The following is a 23,393-nucleotide window of genomic DNA, read 5'->3' as shown; positions in this document are numbered from 1 at the left end:
AAACAGAAAAGGAGACTAAATGTACCTCAAAAATCATCCTCTATAATCCAGTTCTTTCACTTTGCAGATGAAGATGGCTTCAGAAGAAATTGTACAGAAATATCGATATTTAAAGTCTTTCAATAATTCTTATTATCCTGCTTGGGAGTTTTAGTTAATTTAAGCTGAGCAACAGAGTATCAGTTTGGAGGAGACAGTGTTGAAAAGCTGTCATTGTCATGTGAGAAATGCTGTCCTTCAGCTGAACCATGATCTTGAATGCTTTTGCTGGAGTGTAAGCAAAACACGGTAAACTGTCAGTGAATCAATGGCCCTTGTCCTAGACTTAAATCTTCTGTTGGGACCACTCTCCAGAGGGGAACACTTGAGCACTTAAGGAAGTCCTATTCACTGGCATTTTAACCCCAAACTTCCAGCAAACTCTGAGAATTTAAAGCCAGAATCCAGGGATAAATTGAGATCTTTGTTTTTGGAGTTCAGAGCAAAAAGTTTTCTGAACTCTGATTGAAACTTACTTTGAAATGAAGGACTATGGTCTTCAAAATAGGCCATTTCTCTACAGGCCCACTTGGGTCTAAGTTAATTTATAAAGAATGTAAGAAAGTAAATGGTTAAGCAACTTTGTTCTAAGTAGTACATGTTGCAGGATTCAGATAAACTTGGTCTGCCTTAAAAGAGACAGAGACTCTGCCAACCAAAATGACTTTTTTAAAAAAGTGGCAAGCATAAGAGTGAGGAAAAATAAATGTGAATTATCTGAACTGAAGTTTATTTCATTTTACTTTTCTATAAAAAAATAAATTTAGTGGGAAATAAGCTGATAAAATAACCTATCAAACTGTCCCCAAAAGATAAAGGACTTGTTTTCCAAAATAAACTAAAATAAAAGTCCAAGAACTAGACTAACATTTTGTACTGTGTATTTACAGCAAACATTTGTTAGTGTAGCAAACTCCAGTAAATTATAGTTTCCAATCTGGTTTTGCAGACTCTCTGAGGAAAAGAGAAGATACTTATGGTTTTATCGCCTCTACTGCAATAATGAAAATTGCTCCCTTCCTTTGGTCCTGGGTAGTGCCCCTGGATGGGATGAAACAACTGTTTCGGAAATGCATACCATTTTGAGAAGATGGAAATTTTCTCACCCTTTGGAGGCACTTGGACTTTTGACTTCCAGGTAAGAATTGCATGACAGGCATGACATTACTAATGAGAAAAATTTGAAGAGAAAAGCTGTAGGACTATATGATTAATTCAATAGCAATTCCGTTTGTTTCCAATTTCAGTAGCTATGAATATTAAATTTAGATAAATGTAAACTATGAATAGAAATTTTAAACAAATCTAAACTATAATTGTGTCTTCTGTACTAAACTTGAAGTATAATTAATGGCCATAGTATCCTAAATGGAGAGTCTACTTGCTGTTACAGAAATAACAACAAAAAAAATTGAATAGGGAAAAATAAAATTCTCTACTTGTCCCCCTCTCAAAAGAAAAGAGTTCTTAAAAATTAAAACAATATCTTTTACTACTGAAACATGCAAAGCCTGGCAAAATACCCTGCTTACAGTAGGTTTTCAGTTAATAAGCCAATGATGATGACAAGAATAAAAGGAAAAGCTATCCCTTAAATATTCTTCAGATCTTCCCTCAGAATAAAATGCATGGGGGTAGGGGATCTGGTGGGGCAATGACGTCATCTTCTAGTTAAGGAGAAGCATGAGGGAACAAGTGTGGTGTCTGGCTCTGGTTTGGGGAAGCAGCTCTTCCTTGGCTTCTGTTTCATATTCAAAGCCAAGAAGAGATATTTTAAGTCTGTCTTGATGGCATCAGCTCACTGATGCCATGAAGAAAGTCTGCAATCTCTAGAGTCAGAGAAGAATTGTGACACCCAGTTCTATTCTAAATTCTCTCTCAAGATCCTGATGAAGGAGAAAGGAGGGAGAGAAAGTGACACAAAGGACTTTTCAAAGGATTAATTTAGGTTTATTTTAAAATGTGTGTCTTTTATAAAACTTCTAGCATGGGAAAGGGAGAGAAAGTGTTTTCTTTTTCTATTATTTGTAAGCGTTAATAGGTTCCGCTCAATCTTCCAAGCTCAAAATTTACAAATTATCGGGCTTCCCTGGTGGCGCGGTGGTTGAGAGTCCGCCTGTCGATGCAGGGGACACGGGTTCGTGCCCCGATCCGGGAGGATCCCACATGCCACGGAGCGGCTAGGCCCGTGAGCCATGGCCGCTGAGCCTGCGCGTCCAGAGCCTGTGCTCCGCAACGGGAGAGGCCACAACAGTGAGAGGCCCGCGTACCACAAAAAGAAAAAAAAAAAAAGTTACAAATTATCTTAAAATCCTACATGTTTTGTGCCTCTCACATTGAATGTTTTTTTCAGTTTTCTGATGTCTTCCATTAATTACTGCATGCCCAGATGCCCACTCTTCCTTGATAGATGATAGATAGATAGATAGATAGATAGATAGATAGATAGATAGATAGACAGATAGATAGATATAGAATTTTTCTTTTAGTTGAGCTTGCAGCTTTTCCCCTTTTTATAAGGCTTCTTATAGGTGGATCCTTCCTTGATCGTGCCAAGTAAAATTGATCACATCTTCCTAGTACAGTGCTTTGTTTCTTTATGAATTACATTTTATTGCAATGTGTTTACATGCAACATGTGAAACATGTAATTTGCCCATATTGGACTGAGAGCTAGTTAAGGCAAAACAGTTCATCATAGTGTTTCTGTTTCTCAAGGGCTTAATAATACCTGAGACATAGTAATTACTCAATATTGACTCAGTCACTCTCAAAAATACATTATGATTATTTATACTACTTTATTTTAATATTTAAATTATATTATTTGAGGGAATCATCAATTATCTTTATTTCCTACATCTCCTTGTACAGGTGAATGAATTAATGAAATAATGCTATGATAAGAAAATCAATTAACAATTGATTGGTTTCATTGGAATTATTTACAGTTCATACTTGTGTTTCAAGAACTTTCTGGAAAAAAATAAGTTCTCATTTCCACCTTACTCCTAACATCTTTCTCTGATTTAGATAGATAAGAATAGCCAATATCTACAAAAATTTTTTGCTAAATTCTAGTTGTTTTTGGCTCAAGTAAGACTTAGAATATTAGCACAATTATTATTTTGTCATTCCTGAACTGATTAGCTCATAGAAATTTGGCTCAAAATGTGAAGGTTAAAAAAAAAAAGTGAAGGTAACAATTCACAGAGTAAGAGAAGATTTAGCAAATCATATATCCAATAAGGAAATTGTATTCAGAATATATAAATACTCTTACAACTCAATAACAAAACAATAAATAACCCAATTTTTAAATGGTCAGAGGAGGACTTCCCTGGTGGTCCAGTAACTAAGACTCCCACTCCCAATGCAGGGAGCCCGAGTTCGATCCCTGGTCAGGGAACTAGACTCCACATGCCGCAACTAAGAGTTTGCATGCCATAACTAAAACATCCCGCGTGCCGCAACAAAGATCCCGCACATGGCAACGAAGATCCCATGTGCTGCAACTAAGACCAGGCGCAGCCAAATAAATAAATATTTTTTTAAATAAATAAATAGTCAGAGGATCCAACATTTCTCCAAAGAATATATACAAATGCCCAGTAAGCACATGAAAAGATGCTCAACATCATTAACCACTAGGGAAATATAAATGAAAACCACAATGAGATACCACTTTACACTAACTAGGATAGCTATAATCAAAAAGACAATGAGCATTGGCAAGGATGTGAAGAAATTGCAAATCTCATATATTGCTCAAGGGAATGTAAAATGGGGCAGCCACTTTGGAAAACAATTTGTCAGTTTGTTAAATATTAAACATCAAGTTACCATATGACCCAACAATTCCACTCCTAGTTAATACTCAAGATAAATAAAAAGCAGGTTCACTCAAAAACTCCTACATGAATGTTCAGACCAGCATTATTTATAATAGCCAAAAAGTAGAAACAACTCAAATGGCCATCAGCTAATGAATGGGCAGATAAAATGTGGTCTATCCATGCAATGTAGCAGTATTCAACAATAAGAAAGAACGAATATTAATATATGTTACAACATGAATGAACCTTGAAAACATGCTAAGCAAAAGAAGCTAGTCACAAAAGACCACATATTGTATGATCCATATATGAGATGCCCAGAATAGGCAAATGGATAGAGACAGAAAGTAGATTAGAGATCACCTAGGGCTAGAGGAGAGGGAAAATAGGGAATGAGTGCCAATGGATATGAGGTTTCTTTTTGTGATATGGTTCCACAACTCTAGAAACATGCTAAAAATCATTACATTGTACACTCTGAGTGAATTGTATGGTATTTATATCTCTATAAAACTATTAAAAATATTTAAAGAGTAGTTGTAAAGGTAAAAACTATGACTATATCTCTAAAGCATAATTTTCTTACGGGACAACTTTCTAAAGTTTCTAAAGCATTAACTGGTGTTTTTTTTTGAGGGGGGGTAACTTATTATTGTTTTATTAAAATGTACCTTGGTCTATTTTAAAGACATTTAAATGTGTTAACTAATATTTTTTGTTAAGTTCATGTAATATTTCTTACAAAAATCTTTGTCAGAATGAAGCCTGTAATACTGATTAGTTTTCTTGCTTATAAAATAAGAGGATTCACTAGATGGACTTCAATATTCTGATTTCTGATAACTAAGCATAATTCTGTTTATAGGAGCCTTCTCTACTTAAAGAGATGCTGAACATCTATTTGATTCACTTAATGTTTTAAATATAAAGATCAGACTTTTACTTAGTGCTCCTTAATACGACCTCGTTTTATTATCTACAATAACCTTAAGGCAAATACTATTATTAGTCCAATTTTACCATTGAGGAAACTGAGGCTTACTGGGGTTAAGTTGCCCAACTGATATTAGTAAGTTAAGGAGCTAGAGTTAAATCCAGAGATTTGGAGCTTGCAGTCTTAACACTATGACTTACAGCCTTCCTACATAAAACATACTATTTGTTTACATACTAAATATGTAAATAAAATTATCCTAAAGTAGTTTGATTATAGTAAATAGCAGTACTTACTGTCTTATGCTTGGATGTTTCTACTTCACTGTGTAATTGCTTTTTTTCTGAATAACCAGATTTTTAGAGGTCATAGGGACTGGTTTCAAAGTAGAGAGCTGTTTATTAAGCGTCATTCAGGGAACTTAGTAGAAACTGGATTTATTTGCACATTGAACAGTTCCTTATCATGCATCAAAACAGGTCACTGAGAAGGTTGGAGTATTTCCATTGTACTTATCCTATGACTCCCACTCTCAGTTTAACTGAACTATTAAAAAACTTGAGGACAAGCTGTTTCCAGAAATGAACCTTTCAACTTCTCTAAATTCAAAAGCTGACTTCTCTGAGAACAAACAGTTTATGCTTGTTAAGTGAGTTGTCAGGGTGAGTTCTTCAGAGGTCTGTATTTTTTCTCCTTTGAATAGTCTTATTTTTTCAATGGCTTAACCTCCTGAGAACTGGTGTGCTCCATTTCTAGCTTGGAAAATTTTTGCTATTGTTGATTACTTAATCCTGTTTGAAGGTTCACCACCTCCTTTTGGCTTATTTTTAGCCAGAGACATGTTGAGATTTGATTTAGCTCGTGTGGGCCATAGGGTGTTAATATTTCCATGACTGAGTGTTAGCAGTGTGTTCACCAGGTACTGATACTTCCATTAGAGAAGGCAGTACTGTCAGAATACCAGAGACCAAGGGCTAAGGTCTGTAGTTCTTGGCAGATGGTTGCTGTTTTCTTGAACGCTAGTGCACAGGTGCAACTATTCAACTGCTAATAATAAGCAGAAATTACCCAAGCAATTAGAAGGCAGTTCAAGGGAGGTATTCATTTAAAAATAGTAACTCTAAATTGGCATCAGAGGATTACATCAGAAGCTTAAATAAAAATTTGACAAGGTACCAGAACTTGCCATCCTACATGATGTGAAATTATTGTTTTGCAGGAAAAAGAGCAATACTTAATAGGCAGTGCCTTAGCTTTCAAAATCAGTTTCCTTGGAAAAATGTTCCACAAAAATGTTTGCACCAAACCACTATATTCTTTATTGTAGAGATTAATTAATGTATGATAAAGCCATTCTTAACTAGCATTGTAAGCAGGCAGAGTAGAATATGGAAAAGGTAGACAGTTATAACTTCCACATCTGACTAAGTAATCAAGTGATGGATGATGGTGTATCCTTTCTGTTTATTTATTGAGCAAAAATATGTGTACATGGAAATTGGCATGCAATGAATCAAAGAAGCCGAATAGGTCATAATGACTGTCTCTAAACAGTTTAGAGGGAAAGACTCAAACTGAAGATCACACAATATACTCTATACTATAATCAAAGTATTAAGTGCTGTATGCCCCCAAGGAAGAGAGAGGCAAATTCTCTCAAGGAAAGTAAGAAAAGTTTCACAAAGCAATTAAATTCTGACTTGAAACATTCATAGGAATTTCCTGAATGGAGAAAAGAGAAAATGGCATTCCAGGAAGAAAGACTAGCATGGTCACAGTTATGGAGGTTCAGAGAATAGTAATTTAATATAATATTAGAAGGGAATTGTACTGGGAGACAAGGTTGAAAAGAGTGGTTCAGTTTAGGTCGTTTGGGGCCTCATGAGTCAGGTAATTACTAGGAACTAACTTTACAGCAGCCCATGGAATTTTAAGAATGGGAGTCATACAATCAGATTTATTTTATACAGGGATAATTCTGTGAATTATTGTGAAGGGTGGACTGAAAAAAGAATAGAATAAGAGCAAGGATATTAGATAGATGCAAGTATTGAAATAGTCTACTTGAAAAATAGTCTGGGCCTGATCAAGGCATCAGTAGAAATTTACAGAACATATCTGAGAAACATTTCAGAGGAAAGTGAAAAAGAGAGAGGAAATAAGGAAGACTTGGAGCTTTCTGATTTGGGTAAATGATAAATAATTACATCATTAACCAAGACAAGAATTATAGAAGAAAGAGCAGATTTGGGTAGTGAAGTTGGATGCCATACTTCAAGGCCTTGAAGAGGAAATGGAGAAAAATAAATTGTGCCTCTTGGAATAGGATTACTAGTAAAGGCAAGAAGATCACTAAAGTTGGAGGAGGTAAGAAAATGATTTTGATGTTTGGGGTTCATATGTTTGTTGAAATAAAAGAGCTTCAAGCATGTTTAAAAACTGAGATGAAAGATGCATGAAGGGAAGATCAGAAAACAGGGATGGGTGAACTGACAAAATGAGATGGCACCAACAGCCAACAACCTGGACCAAAAATGCAAATGGGAATTTTATCAAGAAGAGGAAGAGAGTAACTTGTTCCTCTCAGTTGGGAGGGAAGGAAAAATATGAATATGATTTTAGATAACTATGGATATGGAAGAGAAAAATGTGAAAGTTTCAGTATTCTCCATGAAGGGAGAGTCAAGGTGATATACTAAAAATGAAAAACATAGACGTGCATAAACCCAAAGATATGTATCTTGCCTTTGTGTACTTTTGAAGAGTTTCTGGAGTTGCTTCCATATTTCATGGTTGGTAATATAAACTTTGAAATCAAACATATCTGTCTCTGCCACTTATTACTTGAATGACCTTGGACAAGTTTTGGGAGTAATAAGCATCATGTACCTTGCAGGATAAAGTACTTATGAGAGCTTTCAGTACATGCTGCCAGTCATTCTTATTGTCATTATCCTCTTCATCATAACTATACTTTTTTTTTTTTTTTTTTTGCGATACGCAGGCCTCTCACTTTCGTGGTATCTCCCATTGCGGAGCACAGGCTCCGGACGTGCAGGCTCAGCGGCCATGGCTCATGGGCCCAGCTGCTCCGCAGCACGTGAGATCTTCCCAGACCGGGGCACGAACCCGTGTCCCCTGCATAGGCAGGTGGACTCTCAACCACTGCGCCACCAGGGAAGCCCCATAACTATACTTTTAAGAGAGTTCAGAGTTTTCAGATTTTTTTCAGTGCCACATTGTAAATATCAATAAATTCATGGGAACAATTTCATTTATAGTAAGCTTCAGTAAGCTTAAATTCACTTGTCAAAATGTATATGTTAAAAGTTAGCAACTTAATAAATATTTGACAATGGAATAATGACTTATAGCTTACTTATTAAGCTCTTTTACAGTATGTTATGTGATTCGGCCTATAAAACAATCTCTTTAATATTGTTACCAACATCTACAAATTCCATTTTACTGATCCCCATTTTACAGTTGAAGAAATTGAAACCCAATTTGTCTATTCATTCACTCAATAGGTACTTATTGATGGCCTACTTATGCTTGGCCCTGAAGCAAGCATATTAAGCAAAAAGATACATAATCTTGCCTTTATGAAGTTGTAGTCTACTGGAGGTGGGGAGAAATAGGCCACTACCAAATTATAAATGTAAAATAACAGGTGTTATAACAGCTCTGAGTGAAAAGCACATGGTTCCATGATAACATAAAGGACCCAAATCTTTTCTCCAGAGTGGGAAAATTCTTCCCTGAGGAAGTTATGTTTGATTTCAGATTAAAGATGAGTGGGAATGAATTGGTGAAAAAGGAGAGTAAGAGAAGAGCTTCCTGGGAAGAGGGAATCTATGAAATGCGGAAACTGTGTTTAAGAAACGGGAAGACAGCCAGTGTGCCTGGAATCCAGAGAAGGAGTGTGTGATATAAGATGAACAGCTATGTTCAGATGGAACTAGAAGATCATGTTAAGGTCTTCTAAACAGGACCATGTTAAGCAACTTGGTCTTTATTCTGATAGCAACAGGAAGGCCATAAATGATTTTCAGTGAGAGAATATTTTGAATTGATTTTCATCTTTCAAAGATTCCTCTGGTTTCTGAGTGAAGCATGGATTTGGTGAGGGGAGCAAAAGTAGATGAGAGAAGATGAGATAGGGAGCTATAGAAGTAGTCCAGGTGTCAGAGAATGGCAAGTCAGCCTTAGAAGGTGGTGGTGGTGACATAATAAAATGAAGAGAATCAGAACATTTAGAAGTAAAAATGACAGGATTGAATGGGGAGGAGTAGTGAAAAAGAGGGGTATCAAGGATTACTTTTTAGGTTTCTGTCTTATGTAAGTAGGAGGATAATAGAAGCATTCCCTAAGATGGGGCACGCTGGGTGACAAACAGATTATAGAAGAACAAGAACACTGCAGTTCAGGGTTTGTATGTTGGCTTTGAGGTGTGCTTGAGATGACTGGTTGTGGTTCAACAAAGATGTCTAAGCTAGAGACCCTGATCTGGAAATCATCCAGAGAAGAATGTGAATTAAGTCAAGGGTGCAGATAAATTTGTTTAGAGAGAGAGGGCATAAGATAAGAAGAACCTTTATATTTAGATTCAAAATCCCTATGTTTTTTCTTAACATCATGCTGCTTTTGCATGTAACGTCTAATGCATCCAAACATAAAATCTCTCCATTGTGCTTTCAATACACCACTTGGTTAAAATAGGACCTTTCTAAGCTTGTCTATAAGTAAAATCAAAATGCATTCATAAAGAGGAACAAAAGCAATAACTACTCTTTAATTTTAAATAATAATTTTAATTAATACCATGACTATATAGTTAATTCTCAATATCCATGCATAAGTCCATAGACTATCCATCAGGAAATGTCTGTACAGTTCCTATGTCCCTTTGGGCCTATGACTCATTCTTATTCCTTTTGGTTCATGACTAGACCAATGCGCCGATCCAAACAGACAAATTACACTGCTCACTATTATATGTCTCTTTGATCCATTTAGAATGAAATAAAATTAAAAATACACCCAAATTAGTCTTGTGTGTATCATATAAGCATATATGATAATATCTAGTCAAAAGATTAGAAGGCCTTGCTAGAAAAACTGGCCTAGTATTCTGGATATTTGGAGTCTAGTTGCAATGTCACCATGAATGACCTTAGGAAAACAGCTCAAACTCTCTGAGTTTCAGTTTCTTCATCTGTACAATCAGGAGGTTGAACCAGGTCTCCAAGTTTCCTTGAATTCTAATATTTTGTAATGAAGGAACATGAGTTATTCAGTAGATAGAAGTTGACGATCATCTTAAAGAAGCCTTATTCACCATTTTTCCCAGAAAAAAATTTCTTCTGTCACGTCTGATTGTTTTTTGAAAATAGCAAAGATATTCATATTGACATTTTTCTTCCAAGTTGATGCTGAGTGTGTCATCAGACTCAAAACCTGTTGGAAAAACTGTTCTGTACTTCTGATGGTTTTCTAATTCTAACCTGACATTGGGGCTTTTAACTGTGAATAGCCTCATGGCATTATGCCTGAATTCTTAGTGTGTTTTCAGAAGTCTGACATTTCTGTTACACTTAAATTTGACCTCAGATTTCTTTGCTTTTCAGTTTACTCCAAGCTGCTTTTTTTAAAGGTCATTTGTTACATTGCATTTGGCTTTCACCCATCACTTCAAAAGTTCTTTGAGTAAGGTATTGACCCTATATCGTTTCTCAAACTAGAAAAAGAAGAACAAAAGAGAAAAAGAAAGAAAATAAGAAAAAAGTAGAAATGACAAAATAACAAGTCAAATGGAAAAAATTGAAAGATGTATTTTTCTGTTGAAATTTCACCTCACAATTCCACTGGTCCTGTTGAAGCTTGTCTGAATCCTTTGTGATATTCCTATAGGCCTCTGAGATGAGAGAAATTATAAATGTTTGAGGGAAAAGAGGGGGAATGACAATTCCCAAGTCAGATGACTGCAAAGCCAATTATTCATTCAGGGAAGACATAGGTTGATGTGCTGCTGTCTTAGAAACAGGGCACAAGTGCCGATTCCTTGACTTATGGCCCCACTACAATAACACACGCCAAAACTATGTTGTATATCCAAAGTTTTCAAAGTGATGTCTATAGTCCTAAGGATGTTTACAGCGATGTCACAGATCGAAATTATTTCCATAATAATTCTAAGATGTCATTTCTCTTTGTCACACTCATTCACTCATGAGCGTAGGGTGGGATTTTCCATAGACTACGTGACATGCGATATTGCAACAAAGTTAACACTGAAGCAGATAGAGAATTCAGCTGTCTTCCATTAAGCCAGACATTAGAGACAAAAATGTTAAACAGGATCATTCTTCTTACTAAATTTTTTCTTTGTGAAAATATAGACATATTTCATAGAAACATAGTGTTCATCTTAGCCAGTAATGGGTTTATTAATGTCATATAAAATGAATTGGTAAATATTTCTTAAATGTCCTGGTTTTATTTCTAATTGGTTATTGTTGATAGACATAACTCACATAAACAAAAACTCTTTGGAATCTTCCATAATTTTTAAGAGTGTAAAAGGGTCCGGATACCAAAAAATAAATTGTAGAATTTTTATTGTACAGCAGATTCTAACCACTGGTCAGTTTCTGCTTCTACCTTGAGCTAAAAAATTACCTAAATACTTGGTACTCTTCCTTTCCTGCCCATGTAAAGATTCAATTCCAACTTATTTCTCTGCTTGACTTTAAACTTTGTGTTTACCCTACATTGTTGGCAAAATATAGAGTTGATATTTCACTGAAGTTTCTTTGAAAAATGTTTATCTTGAAGTTGTTTTAATTTTACTTAATTTTTCACATTTTGAGGGGTTTTGCCACGTCTTAGATTCTTTCTATCAACTTTTACAGTCAGTCTTCAAGGATTATTTTTTCTTTGTGTCCAAATGTCCTCATTGGACAGTAAGCTATTTTTAGGTAATTCCTTAACAATTACCATACACAGTTATATTTACCTTAGCTATGGTTTCTTGTCCTTTTAGAAATCCCAGGGATGCAATTGTTAGCTCAATTCGGAAGTAACTAAACCCTGAATATATAGAATCACTGCTCACGAAACTCATGTAAAACTGAATAGTAAGCCAATCTTGATGTTTTTGCTTTTGACCACAATTGTTTTTTTGCTCCTCTATTCAGAGATGCTTGGGAAACTAAATTAGATAGCGTAAAGTTACTTAAATGGACATTTAAAAAATTACGAATAACCTTAAATAAGTGATTATTTCACTGGACTTTTCTTATGCCTAATTTTTTAAAATTTCATAATAAATGAAAATTTGTTTCACCTTACATAATCTCCTCCCCAACAAGTAATGGAATTTTACTGATCTTCTATCCTTTTAATACCTCAAAACAGATAGATCTCCATTTATTACATTTTAAATTATTTTCTTATTGATTATAAGGAAGTTTCTTATAAATATAAACAAGGACCTAATTGACATAAGCCTGATGAATCTTCTAACGGGACTTTCGTTTATTCCCCAGACTCAAGGTGTTATGTCCATGCCTACAGTAATTAGTAATCCCAAGGTTAGCAGGGTCACTAGAGAGTGGCTCTGGTTTATTATCAGTAAAAATTATACTTATTTTTCAAACAAATCAGGTCATTGGAAAGTACAACAACCTAGCTTGTTGAAAATTCAAAATAGGTTGCGTTCTTCTGATACATATGACATTTCAGTGTGTAAATATCACACCACAGTCAGAGAACTAATGTGGGTAGCCCTCACCTCATTGAGGAGCGAGTTACTGAGCATGAAATGCCAACAACTGTATCCCCAAAGATTAAATAGTTTCAGACAACATCACAGGAAAGAAATGCCAGGATTTGTGGAACATGTTTGTCCGTTGATCTGTGGCTAAGTTCATGGCCCTGAAAAGGTATTAAGCATAAATTCTCCAGAGGCACAGATCCCTATTTGGGCCTATCATGTTATTCTCAATCAACTACAAGATATGAGGCTTGTTCTTTTACTCAACAATGTGCACTCTTAAAAGGACATGTGATTTGGATCTTTTTTCTAGTGGTAATATATTTGCAATTCTTAATATATTTTCATAGTTAATTGAATGAGACTTGCTTTAGAAATTATTACTTTTTTAGTAACCAATAGAACTTTCATATAGAAAACTTGAAAACCTAAGCATAAAAAAGAAAACTAAAGTCATCCATGATATTTCCATCCAGAAATTTGGTATTCATATTTTGATCCTTCCTTTTCCATCTTTCTTGTTAAGCATATGGAAAAATGCACGCATTTTTCTAAATGGTATTATACTGCACAAATTGCACAATTTTTTCAAAATATTCTCATATTATTAAATCTTATTTTAATATTTTAATGACAGCATGTATTTTATCATATGGTCATAGCACATTTAACTTAACTGCTTATTTTTAGATATTTATATTATTTCCAATTTTGTTTGCATACATATATCCTCACACACACCTTTGATTATTTTCTTAGGAAAAATTCCCAAAGTAGAATTGCTAGATCCAGGAGTAAGCACATTTTAAAGATTCTTTTTAAATACATGTTCCCGTATATTGCCAGCAATATATGAAAGAGCCCATTTCCCAGGAACTTCACCAACACTGCCAGCGTCTCTTTTAATGTGGCCAACTCTTCCTAAAATAGTCAAATTCAAGTTATATTTGGATATGTTTTAATGTCGTTAGGTCTTAGCCACATCTCAATATGTCTTGTGGTTCATTTCTTGGCAATTTCTCTTCCAATTTCTTCCTGAACTTCAAGCAACAGTAATGAATAAAAAGAAACATTCCTTTCTATGAAGGTGCAAAAACATTCTTCCCAGCATTTGCACATGTTAATACAATATATAATTTTCCTTTTGGACTATACTATACAAATATTACTAGATTTTTGTTCTCCTATTCCTGAGGAGCCTGAAAAAAAAAGAAAATAAACCCTTCTTTTCCATTACCTTCAGATTTGTTTTTCTCTTACTGTTTGAGAGGAAAAAAAATCTGGAATTTGTATGAGTGGTGTTTGTGGAATTAAGCCTATTGCTACCAATGTAAATTATCTCAGAGCACAAGAAATAAGATGGGCTCCATAGTATGATTTTCTTCATTATTATCTTCATGGCCAATGCATTTTTATTAATCACTCAACATGTATGGAGCATGGTGCTAAATTCTAGAAATAAAAAAAAGGAGATAGAACAATCTTTATCTTCAGTTTATATATTCACTAGCTGAGGAATGAAGATGCATATATATAAAATGATAAATCCTGATACACAGTAGCATATCCTAATTGCCCAGTGGATTTAACCACTCAAGGCCCTTGGAGTTCAGAGAAGTGATTGCTAAAGATTGGCATAGTGGCCTTCAAAGGGATTTGATCCACATTTTGAAGGAGGACTAAGACTTTAAGAAGAGAAGGGAGGGTGTTCCAAGCAGAGGTTACAGTACTCACAAAGGTGAGAATGAGCGTAGCATTTTCAAAATAAAAATAACATACAATGAGCCAGAGCAGTTTATTCAGTATTACAGTAGTAGAAAGATCTGGAGTGTTCAGCCAGCCTTGAATATCTAAATGAATAGTATGGGCCTGAGAGATCCTTTGAAAACAGAAAACCATTTAATGGTTTATGAGAAATGAACTTACAAAATAATACAGGAAATTTTATAAGGTATTGCTATGAAAAATGCTAATACCAGCATGAGATAATTATGGACTAGCATAGACAGTTGCAGAAGAAATTGAAACAAGTGTAGATGCTAGAGCCATTGGGATAGAAAAATCAACAGAACTTGGCAACTGATGAGATATAAAGAAAAGAGACTACTAGGAATTCCACAAATATATTCAGTTATGCTTGGACTAGGGATATAAATGATTGAGCCTATCCTCAACCATGTGTATAGAATCCCATAGAGAAGGGTGTGATGAACTTAACAGGGGGCTAGAAAGTGGCTGGGACAGCTTCACTGGTAAATTGATGCTTGAGCTTTGACTTCAAGGATGAATAGAATTTCACCAGATGGAAAGGGGGAAAAATTAAATGAAGAGGGCAAAGAGGGAGAAAATATAACCATTAAAATTTAAGACCTACATGACTGGAGAAAGCTGATAACACAGACTGCAAGACAGAAGTCTGATAGTAGAGATGTTTTAGGTGGAATGATAATTAATTCAGTTTAGACATTTCTCAAATATGTGGAGAGTGTCCACCTATCTAGAGGCAATGCAGACACATATATGAATGAAACAGGCAAAATTTTTCTGCTTTCAGAGTGTTTACCTTCTAGTGTTTGGAAATAAATACATAATTACCAGTATAATGTTCACCAAAGGTTTTTGTTTTGTTGTGATGTTTGTTTTCTATTTTTCCTTCTTGTCATTCACACCAATAAGATAAAATAGGCACACAGGAAAGCATGGATGACTAATATCAGACCTAAGTCATCACTTAGGCAACAAAATATACCAACTAACTATTCCCTCTAAGACTTCAAACTGTCCTCCAACTGACCTTGACATCTACAAGCCACAGACAAATGGTTTAATAATTGAGAATAATAAGTTAGTCAATCACATTTCATTAGGGGAAAATAAAGTCTTAGTGTGCTAAAACAAGCTGACCTTCTTCCAGCTTTGCATTTTTATTACACCATTTCTACTCTCCATCTGTGCTTGATGCTATGCTAAGATCTTCTGACCTTAGCAGTACTTCTTGAGATGTGCCTGGACTACATTCTCACTAGATCTTATTGCTTGAATGTTCATAGGGAGAAAATTATTGGAAAAGTATTTGCAGGTCAGAAATAAGGGTTTTGGATGACTAACCTTGGAAGTGAAATTCTTGTTGCAATTAAAATGCTCAATTTAAATGAACAAAAAATATGTAAACTGTTTAAGCAGTGCATTTCAAACTGCTATCAAGGACAGTTGGGAGATACTGAGTAATGCCATTTTTTCCTTTACACTGTAGCTGCATAGTATTCATTTCACCCTTCAGTAACCTGACATGTTGAAAAAGACTGGGCCTCGGAGTCTTTAAAGTTTTCTGACCTCCACAGTATTGAGAGCCAGTCTTTAGAGCTCTCACCTGACTGGTTGAAAAGCATTTTGTTTGTTCCCATACAAAAGGATTTGGGGACTTTGTTCATTCATGTCTTTGTTTTTAAGTAAATTACTATAAAAAGTTTCCTTCAAGTTTTAAGTTATACATACTAATTTTTTAAGACTTGTTTAAAATTAATTGGTCTTATCAATACCCTTGTTATATCTACTAATCTACATACTAAGTATGGTGTCAAAGTTGTATCTAGGCACTTCCCAGGAGCTAGAGATAATTGAATCTACTTCTACTGATGGAGCAAGAGAATGGCAATCAGAGGAGCCCATCGGAGGAGCACAGTCGTCCCTCAGTATCCTCAGGAGATTAGTTCCAGGACCTCTGCAGATACCAAAACGCAGAAGCTTAAGTCCCTTACTTAAAATGGTGTAGTACAGTCAACCCTATGTACCCACAGATGAGCAACCTGCCAATATGAAGAGCGACTACAGGGTTTCAAATGCTAACTAAATTTAATTCAGTAACAAACTTTTATTGTGTCTGATTGGTGCTAAATCTTACAACAGGCATTTGCAGTCCAAAAATGAGTAAGGCATAGTTACCCTCAGGAACTTAACAGTCTAGTAAGATTTAGCTGTATTAAGTTATTTGTGCTTATTTATTGTAAGATACTTTAGATTTCTGGTTTTCATTATCATCTGGCCAAAACTCATTTAAATATACCATATCTCATTTTTAATCATATATGCCATCAGGTCTCCAGCTGGTAATAATTTACTTAAATATATGGCTAAATAATAAGCAAAAATTTTCATATATTTTAGAAAATATCTTTTATATTCTGTAGTCCACATTTTATAGGCAGGAAAGCTGTCAGGGATCTGAAAGTCAAAACAACTTTCTACTGCAGTTCATAGGAGAGTACAGACTATGAAAAAAGAATGATTATTTGGTGCTAATGAACAACTTAATTGATTGTGAGATTATTTATCTAATGCATTGGAGGTGAAATTAATTCTCTGTTTTCTTGATATTTCTCATGCATTATTTTATACTGTTAACAGCTTAATAGATATATTTACTTTGTATTAGTTTTCCAGATCAAGAAATCCGTAAAGTTGCAGTTCAACAGTTAGACAACCTCTTGAATGATGAACTACTGGAATATCTTCCACAGCTAGTTCAGGTAAGAACAGCAAAGTTGCCAAGGGACTCCAGGATTTTAACCAATAATTCTCTAAAACAGTTCCCAGTGAATCAACAATAGACTACATAAAAGTGATAATTGCAATTTGGCCAGCCAGGGGGCTAAAAAATTATAGCTCATATGTCAATATGGGTACTGCAGACATTCTCTAGCCAAAATTGGTTACAGTTACAAAAAAGGTATATAAAAGCCAAAAGGGAAAATTTTTAGAAAATGACTTCACTTACTAATTAGAACAGGAAAAAAATAGAAATGCTTGTGATGAAATACTTGTATCCAGCTGTATATATAAAACAATAAAAAATTAACCAAATAAATATTATGTAGAAAATAGTCATTTACTAGGCATCTGCTCATAATATTTTTCTTGCTTTTCCCATATTCTAATATTAATTGTAGATTTTATAAAAGTAGTTTCTAATAACCAAATTCTGCTGCCAGATAGTACACTTTTATGACATCAAATATCACAATATTGGAGTAATTTTGGAAAATAATATAAATTTATCTAGAAATATGATCAAGGATGGATTTAGTCTGAATATGTTGAAATATAAACAATTACACAAATGGTCATGTATTGATATATGATTGAATATCCAAAATATAAGCAATGATTTGTTTTCTAAGTTAACTGTATACTGAATGCTGAATAGGCCTAAAATAGTGGTCTTTATGTTTTTCTTTTGTCTTGCTTTTTAACACAGGTATTTTCTTATCTGAAATGTCAGGTTGTAGTTACAAGCTATTTTAAATGCCAGGTGCCTCAGGTTTTGAATTTAAGACAGTAGACCCTAAGACTGAAGTGGGGAGCTTCTATGAATAGACTTGAATACCATGTTACTTTACAAACAGAATATGCACTTCTCTAAAGGCCTCCTAAAGAGAGAGCTGGTTTAGAAATATATATACCATAGAGTTGCTTCTGCCACTCCTTATAGTTGTGACTTCCCTAGGCTTGCCAGGATAGTGTAGTGAAAATGAAGATTAATGCAACTTGCAGGAACACTATTCATCTCATGCCTCATGAATATGGGCAACCTGCTATATCTAACCCAACTCAAAAAAGTAAGTTTTTACAACAGTTTATATAGATTAAATCCATTTGAAGACCCCAATCTGAATCAATAACACTTGGCACCAGGAATGTCGCTGAGAGCCATATGCCTGTAAATGCAAATTCGTAGACAAGATGCACAAAGGATCCAACATAGCAAATACACAGAGATAAAGATGAGTAGCGTTGCAGCTATTCCCTAATTAAAAATGATGATTATAAACTCATGTGAGATGGAAAGAAATCTAAAATGTGACTGGAAAATAAATGAAAGTTGGAAAGAATTTTCAAAACATTCATTGTGGGGTTTGCCCTTACACTTCAGTGCTCCACCCTGACATTAAAACTTTCCAAGACATGGGAGGCCTTCAAGACGGTGGAAGAGTAAGACGTAGAGATCACCTTCCTCCCCACAAATACATCAGAAATACATCTACATGGGGAACAACTCCTACAGAACACCTAATGAACGCTGGCAGAAGTCATCAGACTTCCCAAAAGGCAAGAAACTGGGTAGGGCCAAAGAAAAAAGAAAAAACAGAGACAAAAGAATATGGATGGGACCTGCACCTATGGAAGGGAGCTGTGAAGGAGGAAAAGATTCCACACACTAGGAAGCCCCTTCACTGGCAGAGACGGGGTGTGGCAGGAGGGAAGCTTCAGAGCCATGGAGGAGAGCGCAGCCACAGGGGTGTGAAAGGCAAAGTGGAGAGATTCCCGCCCAGGGGATCGGTGCTGACCAGCACTCACCAGCCTGAGAGGCTTGTCTGCTCACCTTCTGGGGCAGGCGGGGCTGGGAGCTGAGGCTCAGGCTTGGGAGGTCGGATCCCAGGGAGAGGACTGGGGCTGTCTGCGTGAACACAGTGTGAAGGGGGCTAGTGCACCACAGCTAGCCGGGAGGGAGTCCGGGGGAAAGTCCGGAACTGCTGAAGAGGCTAGAGACCACTGTTTCGGGGTGCATGAGGAGAGGGGATTCAGAGCACCGCCTAAACGAGCTCCAGAGACGGTCGCGAGCCGTAGCTATTTGTGCGGACACCAGAGACGGGCATGAAACACTAAGGATGCTGCTGCAGCCACCAAGAAGCCTGTGTGCAAACACAGGTCACTATCCACACCTCCCCTCCCAGGAGCCTGTGCAACCTGCCACTGCCAGGGTCCCGTGATCCAGGGACAACTTCCCTGGAGAACACATGGAGCCTCAGGCTGGTGCAACATCACACTGGCCTCTGACGTCGCAGGCTCCCCCCGCATTCCATACCCCTCCCTCCCTCCGGCCTGAGTGAGCCAGAGCCCCTGAATCAGCTGCTCCTTTAACCCCGTCCTGTCTGAGCAAAGAACAGATGCCCTCAGGCGACCTACATGCAGAGGCGGGGCTAAATCCAAAGCTGAACCCCAGGAGCTGTGCGAACAAAGAAGAGAAAGGGAAATCTCTCCTGGAAGCCTCAGGAGCAGCAGATTAAATCACCACAATCAACTTGATATACACTGCATCTCTGGACTGCCTGAAGAGACAACGAATCATCCCAGAATTGTGGTGGTGGACTATGGGAACAGCAATATATATATTTTTTTCCTTATTCTCCTTTTGTGAGTGTTTATGTGTATGCTACTTTGTGTGATTTTGTCTGTATAGCTTTGCTTTTACCATTTGTCCTAGGGTTCTGTCTGTGCTTTATTTTTTTAAATTACTTTACAATTTTTTTATTTTAAAAAATTAATTTTTATTTGGTACTTTAATAAATTTATTTTATTATATTTTTTTTTCTTTCTTTTTTTCTCCCTTTTCTTCTGAGCCGTTTGGCTGACAGGGTCTTGGTGCTCTGGCCAGCTGTCAGCCATGTGCCTCTAAGGCGGGAGAGCAGAGTTCAGTACATTGGTCCACCAGAGACCTCCCGGCTCCACATAATATCAAATCGTGAAAGCTCTCCCAGAGATCTCCATCTCAACGCCAAGACCCAGCTCCACTCAACGACCAGCAAACTACAGTGCTGGAAAACCTATGCCAAAAAACTAGCAAGACAGGAACACAACCCCACCCATTAGCAGAGAGGCTGCCTAAAATCAGAATAAGGTCACAGACACCCCAAAACACACCATCGGATGCAAGCCTGCCCACCAGAAAGACAAGATCCAGCCTCATCCACCAGAACACAGGCACTAGTCCCCTCCACCAGGAAGCCTATATGATCCACTGAACCAACCTTAGCCACTGGGGACAGATATCAAAAACAAGGGGAACTACAGACCTGCAGCCTCTGAAAAGGAGACCCCAAACACAGTAAGTTAAGCACAATGACAAGATAGAGAAACACACAGCAGATGAAGGAGCAAGATAAAAACCCTCCAGACCAAACAAATGAAGAGCAAATATGCAGTCTATGTGAAAAAGAATTCAGAATAATGATAGTAAAGATGATCCAAAATCTTGGAAATAGAATGGAGAAAATACAAGAAACGTTTAACAAGGACCTATAACAACTAAAGAGAAAACAAACAATGATGAACAACACAATAAATGAAATTAAAAGTTCTCTAGAAGGAATCAATAGAAGAATAACTGAGGCAGAAGAACAGATAAGTGACTGGGAAGATGAAATAGTGGAAATAACTACTGCAGAGCAGAATAAAGAAAAAGAATGAAAAGAATTGAGGACAGTCTCAGAGACTTCTGGGACAACATTAAACACATGAACATTCCAAGTATAGGGGTCCCAGAAGCAGAAGAGAAAAAGAAAGGGACTGAGAAAATATTTGAAGAGATTACAGTTGAAAAATTCCCTAATATGGAAAGGAAATAATTAATCAAGTCCAGGGAGCACAGAGAGTCCCATACAGGATAAATCCAAGGAGAAACATGCCAAGACACATATTAATTACACTATCAAAAATTAAATGCAGGGGCTACCCTCTTTCCTGGTGGTGCAGTGGTTGAGAGTCTACCTGCCGATGCAGAGGACACGGGTTCATGCCTCGGTCTGGGAAGATCCCACATGCCGCGGAGTGGCTGGGCCTGTGAGCCATGGCCACTGCGCCTGTGCGTTCGGAGCCTGTACTCCGCAACGGGAGAGGCCATAACAGTGAGAGTCCCACGTACCGCAAAAAAAAAAAAAAAAAAAAATTAAATGCAAAGAAAAAATATTAAAAGCAAAAGCAGCAAGGGAAAAACAACAAATGACATACAAGGGAATCCACATAAGGTTAACAGTTGGTCTTTCAGGAGAAACTCTGCAAGCCAGAATGGAGTGGCAGGAAATATTTAAAGTGATGAAAGGGAAAAACCTACAACCAAGATTACTCTCCCAGCAAGGATCTCATTCAGATTTGATAGAGAAATTAAAACCTTTACAGAGAAGCAAAAGCTAAGAGAATTCATACCACCACACCAGCTTTACAACAAATGCTAAAGGAACTTCTCTAGTCAAGAAACACAAGAGAAGGAAAAGATCTACAATAAAAAACCTAAAACAATTATGATAATGGTAATAGGAAAATACATATCGATAATTACCTTAAATGTAAATGGATAAAATGCTCCAACCAAAAGACACAGACTGGCTGAATGGATACAAAAACAAGACCCATATTTATGCTGTCTACAAGAGACACACTGAAGACCTAGGGACACAAACAGACTGAAAGTGAGGAATGGAAAAAGATATTCCATGCCAATGGAAACCAAAGAAAGCTGGAGTAGCAATTCTCATATCAAACAAAATAGGCTTTAAAATAAAGGCTATTACAAGAGACAAAGAGGGACTCTACATAATGATCAAAGGATCAATCCAAGAAGAAGATATAACAACTGTAAATAATTATGCACCCAACATAGGAGCACCTCAATACCTAAGTCAAATGCTAACAGCCATAAAAGGGGAAATCGACAGTAACACAATACTAGTAGGGGGCTTTAACACCCAACTTTCACCAATGAAGAGATCATCCAAAATGAACATAAAAAAGGAAACACAAGCTTTAAATGATACACTTAACAAGATGGAATTAATTGATATTTATAGGACATTCCATCTCAAAATGACAGAGTACACTTTTTTCTCAAGTGCTCATGGAACAGTCTCCAGGATAGATCATATCTTGGGTCACAAATCAAACCTTGGTAAGTTTAAGAAAATTGAAATCGTATCAAGTATCTTTTCTGACCACAACGCTATGAGACTACATATCAATTACAGGAAAAAAAAATCTATAAAAATTACCAACACATGGAGGCCAAACAATACACTACTTAATAACCAAGAGATCATTGAACAAACCTAAGAGGAAATCATAAAATACCCAGAAACAAATGACAATGAAAACACGATGACACCAAACCTATGGGATGCAGCAAAAGCAGTTCTAAGAGGGAAGTTTATAGCAATACAGTCATACCTCAAGAAACAAGAAACATCTCAAATAAACAAGCTAACCTTACACCTAAAGCAATTAGAGAAAGAAGAAGAAAAAAACCGCAAAGTTAGCAGAAGGAAAGAAATCATAAAGATCAGGTCAGAAAGAAATGATAAAGAAATGAAGGAAACAATAGCAAAGATCAATAAAACTAAAAGCTGGTTCTTTGAGAAGATAATTGAAATTGAAAAACTATTAGCCAGACTCAACAAGAATAAAAAGGAGAAGACTCAAATCAACAGAATTAGAAATGAAAAAGGAGAAGTAACAACTGACACTGCAGAAATACAAAGGATCATGAGAGATTACTACAAGCAACTATATGCCAATAAAATGGACAACCTGGAAATAACGGACAAATTCTTAGAAAAGCACAACCTTCTGAGACTGAACCAGGAAGAAATAGAAAATATAAATAGACCAATCACAAGCACTGAAATTGAGACTGTGATTAAAAATCTTCCAACAAACAAAAGCCCAGGACCAGATGGCTTCATAAGCGAATTCTATCAAACATTTAGAGAAGAGCTAACATCTATCCTTCTCAAACTCTTCCAAAATATAGCAGAGGGAGGAATACTCCCAAACTCATTCTACAAAGCCACCATCACCCTGATACCAAAACCAGACAAGGATGTCACAAAGAAAACTACAGAACAATATCACTGATGAACATAGATGCAAAAATCCTCAACAAAATACTAGCAAACAGAATCCAACAGCACATTAAAAGCATCACACACCATGATCAATTGGAGTTTATCCCAGGAATGCAAGAATTCTTCAATATATGCAA

General features: G+C 36.3%; 1 protein-coding gene across 12 annotated transcripts in view; it reads left to right on the top strand.

Annotated features, from left to right (window-relative positions):
• Positions 1–23,393, top strand: part of PIK3C2G (phosphatidylinositol-4-phosphate 3-kinase catalytic subunit type 2 gamma) — a 369,692-nt gene that overhangs the window by 126,168 nt on the left and 220,131 nt on the right. For 10 of the 12 annotated variants that reach the window (XR_003437791.1, XM_027129484.1, XM_027129485.1 and 7 more), the window contains 2 exons: positions 989–1,177; positions 17,019–17,112. Coding sequence is in view for 11 of the 12 variants with exons in the window: in XM_027129484.1 (XP_026985285.1) it covers positions 989–1,177; positions 17,019–17,112 (283 nt within the window). In the remaining variant the exon portion in view is untranslated. The remainder of the gene's footprint in view (positions 1–988; positions 1,178–17,018; positions 17,113–23,393) is intronic. The other 2 variants (XM_027129491.1, XM_027129495.1) reach the window with 2 other exon arrangements.

The sequence above is a fragment of the Aethalodelphis obliquidens genome, unplaced genomic scaffold, assembly GCF_003676395.1.
Source record: "Aethalodelphis obliquidens isolate GAN/ISIS:26980383/991018 unplaced genomic scaffold, ASM367639v1 scaffold36, whole genome shotgun sequence".
NCBI lineage: Eukaryota > Metazoa > Chordata > Mammalia > Artiodactyla > Delphinidae > Aethalodelphis > Aethalodelphis obliquidens.
Note: the sequence above shows the minus strand (reverse complement) of the source record. Positions and strands in the feature narration are given on the sequence as shown.